Raw genomic sequence first — 10116 nt, forward strand, 5'->3', positions numbered from 1 at the left:
GTATGGTTAATACTAAATATGTGTTAATTATTATTATTTATTTATTTATTTCTTAGCAGATGCCCTTATCCAGGGCGCCTTAAAGAGAGGCAGGGGTCCAGGGTGACTCTGAGGTTCTTAGCAGAGGAAGAGGGAGAGAGTGTGGTAGATTCCAGAGGAACAGAGATAGAGATTGGAAAAAGATTTGGAAAAAGAAACTATTATCCCTAGTGGGATTGTAAATGTGTGTTTGGGGTGGGGCAGGGGAACAAAGGAAATGACACAGAAGTGTGTTTGAAAGGGGCTGAACTGGAGAGAGACAGATAGATCCTTTTTGATTTGAGACCTGTTTAAAACCTGCTACTTATTTTGTTCCTCTAAATGCCCTGAACGTTAAATAAGGATAAACATTTGCCAATCAGAGATGTTTTGTTCCTGTTGGATTTAATCAAAAGCAAGAAGTTGTTCTCTGTGCCTGCAGGATGAAATAGTTGACTGACTTTCTGATTCAATCTGTGAAAGAAGGTGTGGATAAAGAAACTACAACTGGTTGAACTTTGCAAAGCAATAATCAAAGAAGATAATAAACCTGGACTATCTTCACTTTTAAGTTTGATTATTTGTGTGTTTGTTCAAGAAAAGGCCTGCGGTTCAACAGTCCTATTGCGACATTTATGGAACTTTGCCATCACCATTGGATTTGCTGCATGATTGTTTCATATATAATATAAAAAAAGAACAGAAAAACAAGGGACTTGTTAGAATGTGTGTATGCTATTGAGAGGTTTAAGCCATATGGCTAGAGGAACTGTTTGATAAAAAGGAGACACTTCACACCCTACCCAAGCTTGCCTAACAACATTATCACAAACTAACCACAAACCATTTTTGCTGGAAGGTCAGAATTTGTATTGACATTTTGTTATTTTCAGTGTGTGGGGCAAATTATCTTTAATTTCAGAGGTTAGAGTCAAGGAAGGGTAAATAAAAGCAGTTCCTTTTTTACAATAAAACTTTTATTTGAGTCAAGTCAGTGAAAATTCACACTAGGCTCATCACAACCCTCACTTCAGAAGACATTGGAAGTATACTGCTTAAATTCCTGAGAACTTTACAGAGATCACAATACTAATTTTGTTTTGTGTTGTGTGCTGGTTTCATTCCAAACCTGCGTGAAACAGCAGTCAGTTTGCTCCCTATTCAAGTACTACAGTTAATGTAGCAGAATGCATACATATGGCATTACCTGTAAAAATAAAAGTATCAATTATCTTGGGGTAAAACTACAGATTACTGTAAAAAAGGAAACTAAAATCTACTGTGACAACAGAAACGTTCACACACCTGGCAATACAGCACAAAGTATAATGCTTACATGCCCCTGCCAAAGTATAGACATTCAGTAGCTTTATTTCTGGGAATTACTTTAAACTTATCTTTATTACTGCAGGCTGTTAATCAATTGAAACAATATGTTTTTTTCTTAAATGTTACATTTTAATAACTGTTTACTCATTTGCACCAGAGTATATATTTCCATTAACATTTCATAATACTCAAAAATAATTTCCCCTTGTCGTCACCTATATTTTTATGTACTGAAAGTACTGACAAATAATCTTCATATTTTTGCTATATTGAATGATGTTTCTATATGTGTAGCCAAAAACAAAATTTTATCAATGCATCAAAATATAAAGATACCCTAATCTCTTCAAGTACTTAATCTGTTACATTTCACCATCACTCCATGACTATAAACCACGAAGACTGAATACAATACATTGGGTTTCCGTGTACTTTAAATATTGCATGCATATTTAATGCTTTTTAGTTGCAACTGCATACATATACGCTACACCCCTTTGTCTGGAAACATTTGCTCTTATGTCACAATGTGACCTCTGAAATAGCAGGCATAACTGGCTTGTTATAAAGCCTGCTCTTTCTAAGGTTTTTCTACTTGTATTGCAGACACCTACTGAAAATTAAACCAATGTTGAGAGTCCATCGAATTCCACATCAGGGAAAATAAAAGCTAACTTCAAATTCAGTCTTATTGCATTACTTCTTAATTAAAATGTCTGTTGATTATAAAATCAAAAACAATAAAAGTGGAAATACTAATAAACACAGATACACAGACAATTTGTTCCTGAAAGAAACAATATACATTTCTGCAATATAAAATATTTTATGTAAATATAGCACATTATATAAAGTTATAAAGGTTTACTAAATTAAAAAAAAAAGGTATTTTAAGACATGTTCAAGAGAAATAAATTGGCTAAAAGTATGAGGTCTTAAAGTATAAACATATCTGTGTACTCAAAACCTAAACAAAAACAAATTTATTATATTTAGGGGACAAGGAAAGGAGGGTTTTGTTCACAGTCCTATCAACATTAAACACCCAGTGTTTTCCATGGATTACAGTGTGGTGGCCCTTCTCGGACAAGAGAAAGTGGCATGGAAAAAAGCTTTTTCTCCTTTACATTATTATTGGCACATTACATTAAGCTCGATTTTATCAATACATGTTTTTCAGAAGGATGGAGGCTTCATTAAAACATTTATGTCTGGCCCTGATTTTACAAAAGAACCAGGATGTGGAGCGCAAGGCACTATGGGAGCTGTAGATTTCCTTTCCTAAACATACAACTTGTGATGGTAGCCTGCATATTCCATAGCAGTAACATCAGGGTGAAAGACAACTTTCAAAACAACCTCAACGAAGCCTACATTTTTCCCCATAGAAAAACACTGAGAAACATCCATGATCTATACCGACACAAACCCACGTGTGCTGCTAACTACTAAGATTATTGTATGCAAACACCACAATTAATATTATAAAAAACATATACATTTATATACAAATATAAAAATGCCTCATTATTACTCTACAAAAATGTCCTCAGTTTTAATAGATGTAATTAAATGTCCAGAATCTGAACCCTCTTCTTTAGGAGGCTCTTCATTTTGCAGTGTCGGCTGGTTATCCAACATTGAGAAAACCTGAGCATTTTGGGCAAAGCACAGATGCTTGATAACCTCGTTGGGGCTGACGAATGTCATGTCACATACGTTACACTTGTATGGCCTGCTGGACGGGAGGAATATGGCATCCATTTGGCTACCTTCTTCATTGGAACAGAGTTCCATGCTCTCCTTGTCCACCACTGTATATGATTCAGCGCTCTGGTTAAGGCACACGTGTCTGGCGGCTTGGTTCGCCCGGCAGAAGCTTTTGCCGCAGGCGCTGCACTTGTAAGGTTTGCCAGTGTGAATGTACATGTGCTCCCGCCAGTGACTCTTCTGAATAAACTTGCGGCCACATGTGGAGCATTCATATTTCCGCCTCTTGACCTCTCGCTCCAGGTCCATGCTCTCCAGGTTGTCAATGTCTGCAATGTCCGAGGGAGGTGGCGTCTCTGCCTGGGGCTGCAGACCCTCCATTCTTGGGGAATCAGTGGCCAGCTGAAGCTCCCCGTCGCTAATGATGTCACCTCCTCCCTTGGGGGTGTCGTCTGGCTCCCCGGCTGGTTCTGGAGCGCTGTTGCTCAGCATTGGGGACACGCTTGCCTCGGCTAGGCTGGTCGCTGATGGAAACAACAACTGAGAGTGAAGCAGAAGGTGTTCCCGCAGGGAGCTCCGCTGGTTGAAACGCCTGCTGCAAAGATGGCACGAATAATGTTTGCGGAAAGAGGAGTTTCTCTTCATAATACTGGGCTTGACGTGGAGAATGGTGTTTGCAGCAGGATTTTCGTCGGCAGCAGGTGCATCCAAGCCCTGCACCTCTTCTGTGGAAGGATTAGCACTAGAAGCATCTGCTTCCTGAATGGCCTGGACTTGTCTGGATTCAGAGACAAGCTGGTTACCCTGGTTACCCTCCAAAAGCTGTTCCTGGTCAAAGGTTGTAGAAAGTGCTTTGGGTGCACTTAGTCTGCTGGGGAGGCCTGTCTGTTTATCTGAAATCTGAATGCCATAAAGAGAAGTGGCCAACGGAAAAAGCTGTTCAGGGTGTGGAAATACACCTTGTCCAGCCAGGCTGGCCTCTTGTAACAGTGGATAGGCATGCAGAAATTTCACACCCTGCTCCAGTCGGACTGGGTCAATGAGCTGCGGAGCCAGCTTCCCTGTGTACATCAGATTCAGGAGGTAGCTAAAGATATCAGGCTGTATGTCTGCTGGCTTTAGTCGGACACAGTCACTGCAAAAACAGAAATGAAAACAAATCTGTCATATATAGTTACAGTACTGTGTTTCTTTAATATGAACAATGTTGTTATTGTTTTTAAGGAGTTTTATTTAAAAGCACGGTGCACCCTTTTCTTGTGTTAAAATAAGTTTGGTTCTTGTTTTTAATTATTTCATTTGGGATATGAAGACATTTCAAATACACTGCTATAGATGAAGTTACTGCTGCTTATCGATATTAAAATATACATTTAAAACATACAGTTTTGTTGTAGAAACTGAAAAAAAACTGTTTTGTGATTATAAATTAAAAGCCAATTACCTGTCCTGGTGAATGAAGAGCATTCTGAAGTAGTTGGAGAAGGCAGCAAGAACAGATTTGTGAGCCTTGAAGAAGACATCACCGATAGCCACAGTGCAGTCACACAGGAACCCAAACTCCCTCTGAGCATTCAGTTGCTGTAGGAGGATGAGACCATGGTTGGCCAGCTCCATGCTTCACCTACAAAACGCATGAGCTATCTGCAATTAAATGTTTCACTGAAACAAACACCACATAAAATACAAAACTATGCACCACTGATTGCAATACAGTTCATGAATGTAAAACTCTTTCAATACTTAAAGCCTAAGAAGTAAAAAGTATTCAATTAAACCCTGCCTAATGTATTTATTTTAGATACTTAATGTTCAAAGTACGGATTTAAAACTAGGGTTATTTTCCTTTCTATTTTATCAGAACTGTAAAGTTTTGTTTTTTTCTAATTGTGATTTCTATGGCAGGTCGTATAAATTGAAAAATACGTAAACAATTAAAACACTTAATCATCAGCATTAAAGGATAAATATAATGCAACACTGGGAACTCAAATCTGAACAATTTGACAACACCAATTACAGGAAACATATTTTAGAGACTAAGACAAAAGTCTAAGTTAGTTCGCATTGGTTTACATTCATGTTTAATAAAAAGCTGTACATAAGGGTCACATTGTGGTACACTAGTACTGGATGTGGTTTATTTTACAGGCCCCTTGAACTGTGAAACAACCACAGAACAGCTTCTTCAGTAAGAGGCAAAAACTGCTGTAGCAACTAAGCAAGCTTAAATTGCTTGAACAGGAATAAAATAAAAATTGAATATTATAGTATGGGAAATTCCTGTCATTCGTATAATGTTTTCAATTACTTTCTAGAAACATTTGTTCTGCATTATGAAAACTGCATCTCAACAAGATCACAATTCATTTCTTAAAGATAATTATTATGTACAAATATTAAAACACCCAATTCCTTTTCCCATTTACATTAAAGCCTTGGGTTAGTCAGCTATTTTGTGATGTGTATGTGGTCATATAAAAGTGTTGAATATCATGTCTGTGCAAACCAATCTTAGGTCAAAAGACTCTCTAGTTAGCACAACATTAATTAGGCCTAAATCAGAAGATTACAAAGCTGCCATCTCACAATTACTGTATCATACATTTGTTTGTTTTAACTTGATAGTCTTGGAGAGATACAGTAGGGAACACGCGTTGCATTTCAGTGCATTTACTTTTTTTATTGTATTTATTTACTTTAAAATGGGCAGTCACATAGCTGAATTATATTAAATCTATAACAGCCAATCATTGCCATGCTCATGACTCCTGAGTGGCTGGATCTGTGAAATACTATAATGATTTACAACAACAACAAGAGTAATACAGAAATCAGATCGCAGAAAAGACTACAGTTGAGATAGCACCGCCCACCACGGAGACACGTGGCCCGGACAGAGCAAAACCACTTCCGCAGTGCGCTTTCATGAAAACCAAAATAAACTCCTTAAATTAAACATGCTTGCTTCACCTTACTAAATTCTTCATAAAACTTCGCACCGTGTACAACGTGGTAATATGCCGAAGCTAATCTTATTCCCTGAGTTTTTACAGATTATGATTTTACAGTTTGCGGTTGTGATCCGCCTGCTCTAGCAGAGGTCTGGCTGAGGGTGAAGCGAAACATAAACGAAGCTTCACGAAATGGACACACTAGGAAAAGCAGAAGGAGGTGGTCACCGAGCAATATTTTAACTTAAAAAGTATTTGAAATGTCTAAAGCTTTTAAAATCCACTCGGTATATACATTCATACGTCCAAACGAGAAAACGTATATGGTTACCTACCTTGTGCTCTGTGTAGCTCCTGTAGTTTTGTGCTTTGTTGTTGTTTGTTACCGGGGACTTGTCCGTTGAGCTTGCAGCTGCTCTGTGCCTCTAAACTCAGCATTGGCGGCGATGGTCGGTGTTTTCCGGTCGGGTTACGTTACAATCACATGACCGTCTCCAAAGCTTGTAAAAAAAAAAAAAAAAAAAAGAAAAAAAAACACTTGTTAATCCCACTACCCCCGAGACATTACTAATTTGCTTTCTGTTTGTAATACTCTGGTTTTGTATGCTACGACTGGACGGGCTGAGTGTTTTATAGTCAGATTAAATGTAATTTAATATGTAATGTAATACTGTATATTCCGGTTTTAAAACTGTATTAGATGCAAATTTTGCAAGCCCCCTATTTGGTTTGTAAAACATAAAAAGATTTGTGACGTGTCTTCCGTTCCAATTACATTTTGTTTTATCGTACTGAGCTAGTCAGTTAAAAACAAAAAAACAAAAGAAAACAAAAAAAAAACCACCTTTTTTCTAAACAATAAATAAATAAGAAGAACTCAAATTAGATATGTTACACAACAATGTAATAGGTAATAATTTAATATCTACATTCTGGAACAATCCCAAGTAATTGCCTTGTGAACCTTTTTGTGTATAAATTGCGCTTTCTCCGTTTCAGGTTTGCTCAGGTGTCAAGTATTTTCATGCAAATACAATGTCAACACCGGGTCTTGTATTTTGATTCAGTCTGTGCAGCCTACCGTTCTGTAATTAAGTTTTATAATAATGTACTGTCTTTCAGCTTCACCGGCGTTACACTCCACAATCGTCTCTAGAAAACCAAAGGCATATCCATGTAGTGTGTATTGTTAAAAGTAATTTTAGTGACTTCTTTTTTTACTGAGTGTTTTATTGTGCAATATTTATGTACTTGTCCAGTTTATATTTTTATATAAACCTAAAACATTATTTATTTACTTGTTTATTTATTTACATTTAAAATATAATAACAAAGAAATTAAAACTGTGTTATTGTTAATCAGAGATTGGACAAAAAAAAACACCTTCAAATGATGGATCTCTTTAATATCTTAAGATGGATACAAAAGACAACGTTTACATTCCTGGTATTCCCAGGTTAATGTTTTTAGAGCATTCCTGAAAGAAGCAGGAATCACAAACACATTCTGGAGCTCAGGTGCAAGTAGGGCAGGGCTTCCCAAGCCAGGTCCTTGGACCCCATGTGTCTTCTGGTTTTCATTATAACTGAGCTCTCAATTAAGACCCTTCATTGAAGAAATAATGTGTTAATTAGACCTTTTTAATTGTTCTCAGCTCCTAATAAGCTGCAGAGTTCAAGTTACTTATAAAATGTTATAGCTAACTTAAAATCTATCCTGAATTATGTTGTCATCACCAACCCATCAGAAGGAGTATATACCAGCATGAGAATAGTACTTGCATCAGCTTGTACTTGCACTGAACTGCTCCATACCTGGCCGCATTCTACTACTGCTCTTAATTATAACTACTCCCTGTATCTTTTATTTGATTTGACTGCTACAGGTATCTGTATTCACATTCTTTGTAATTGCTCTTATTGAAAATAATTCTCAGCCATTTATTGTACTTACCACCTGCTCTTACTGGATGTTACTCGTATAAGCAAATATATTTTACTATAAGTTAACTGCTCTTAGTCGAACTCGCTCTTAAACTGTATTCTTTATTTTGCTCTTATTGGAATTTGACCTTATTGTACTTTACAACTGCTCTTATCTGTAATGTGATATTCTCTAAATTGATAATTTGCAAGAAGATAATTTGTAATGTTATACTTTGTAACAACTCTAAGTCGCCCTGGATAAGGGTGCCTGCTAATAAATAAATAAATAAATAAATAATGAAAAGACTTGTCTGTATGTAATATATATATATATATATATATATATATATATATATATATATATATATATATATATATATATTCTATTAAAAATTCTCTCATATTACTGAATTACAAATGGTACATTGAAATTTCGTTCTGTTTGATATTTTATTTTAAAACACTGAAACTCAAAATCAATTATTGTAAGGTGACATTGGTTTTATGTTGGGAAATATTTTTAAGAAAAATAAAAAACTGAGATATCTTGCTTGCATAAGTATTCAACCCCCACACATTAATATTTGGTAGAGCCACCTTTTGCTGCAAGCTTTAAGTCTTTTGGGGTAAGTATGTACCAGCTTTGCACACAGTGTCGGAGTGATTTTGGCCCATTCTTCTTGGCAGATTTGCTCCAGTTGTTCAGGTTGGTTGGACGACGCTTGTGGACCGCAATTTTCAAATAGTGCCACAGATTCTCAATGGGATTGAGATCAGGACTTTGACTGGGCCACTGTAGGACATTCACCTTTTTGTTCTTGAGCCACTCCAATGTTGCTTTGGCCTTGTGCTTGGGATCATTGTCCTGCTGAAAGGTGAATTTCCTCCCAAGCTTCAGTTTTTTAGCAGACTGAAGCAGGTTCTCTTGCAGTATTTCCCTGTATTTTGCTCCATCCATTCATCCCCACAGCATGATGCTGCCACCATCATACTTCACTGTAGGGATGGTGTGTCTTGAGGCATGGGCAGTGTTAGGTTTGCGCCACACATAGCGCTTTGAGTTTTGGCCAAAAAGCTCTATCTTGGTCTCATCTGACCACAAAACCTTTTCCCACATCGCAGCTGGGTCACTCTCATGCTTTCTGGCAAACTCCAGACGTGCTTTCAGATGGTACTTTTTGAGTAACGGCTTCTTTCTTGCCACCCTCCCATACAGGCCAGTGTTATGCAGAGCTCTTGATATGGTTGACTGGTGCACCATTACTCCACTCCCAGCCACTGAACTCTGTAGCTCCTTCAAAGTGATTGTTGACCTCTCTGTGGCTTCTCTCACAAGTCTCCTTCTTGTTTGAGCGCTGCGTTTTGAGGGACGGCCTTTTCTTGGCAGTGCCTGGGTGGTGTGATGCAGCTTCCACTTCCTGATTATTGATCCAACTGTGCTCACTGGGATATCCAAACACCTGGATATTATTTTGTACCCTTTCCCTAATCTATGCATTTGTATTACTTTATCTCTAACTTCTGTAGAATGCTCTTTGGTCTTCATTTTCCTTCAGATTCACAGCCTGACCAATGATCCTTCAACAGTGGCCTTTTTATCCAGAAAATGTGACAGCAAGTTTAATGGTTCACAGGTGGAGGCCAATGGTAAGGTAACTGTGTCCTCGTTAGGGCAATTTCTTTCATCGGTGTAAACTGGGAGCTTCCACAGCACAGGGGTTAAATACTTATGCAAGCAAGATATTTCAGTTTTTTATTTTTCTTAAAAATATTTCCCAACATAAAACCAATGTCACCTTACAATAATTGATTTTGAGTTTCAGTGTTTTAAAATAAAATATCAAACAGAACGAAATTTCAATGTACCATTTGTAATTCAGTAATATGAGAGGATTGGTCAGGGGTCTGAATACTTTTGCAAGGCACTGTATATATATATATATATATATATATATATATACAGACATGCTCAAATTTGTTGGTACCCCTCCACAAAAAACGAAGAATACACAATTTTCTCTGAAATAACTTGAAAGGTAATTGGCATCCACCATTGTTTATTCCATATTTAATAGAAATCAGACTTTGCTTTTGATTTTTTATTCAACATAATATTGTAAATAAGAAAACAAATGAAAATGGCATGGACAAAAATGATGGGACCGCTAACCTAATATTT

The 10116-nt window shown here is 37.0% G+C and overlaps 1 protein-coding gene across 2 annotated transcripts; it reads right to left on the reverse strand.

Moving 5' to 3' along the window:
* Window positions 1–1653: 1653 nt before the first annotated feature.
* On the reverse strand, window positions 1654–6613 carry LOC117410678 (zinc finger and BTB domain-containing protein 2). 2 transcript variants are annotated; one of them, XM_034017402.3, is made up of 3 exons: window positions 6347–6613; window positions 4502–4701; window positions 1654–4192 (listed from the first exon to the last, which is right to left on the reverse strand). In XM_034017402.3, exons 2-3 carry the CDS (start codon window positions 4672–4674, stop codon window positions 2878–2880), a joined length of 1488 nt encoding a protein of 495 aa, XP_033873293.1. In that variant the 5' UTR covers window positions 4675–4701; window positions 6347–6613; the 3' UTR covers window positions 1654–2877. The 2 variants fall into 2 exon arrangements, with proteins under 2 accessions (XP_033873293.1, XP_033873292.1); XM_034017401.3 differs by having other exon boundaries at window positions 4502–4681; window positions 6347–6612.
* Window positions 6614–10116: the final 3503 nt, after the last annotated feature.

Source organism: Acipenser ruthenus, chromosome 6 (assembly GCF_902713425.1).
Source record: "Acipenser ruthenus chromosome 6, fAciRut3.2 maternal haplotype, whole genome shotgun sequence".
In the NCBI taxonomy this organism is placed as follows: Eukaryota; Metazoa; Chordata; class Actinopteri; order Acipenseriformes; family Acipenseridae; genus Acipenser; species Acipenser ruthenus.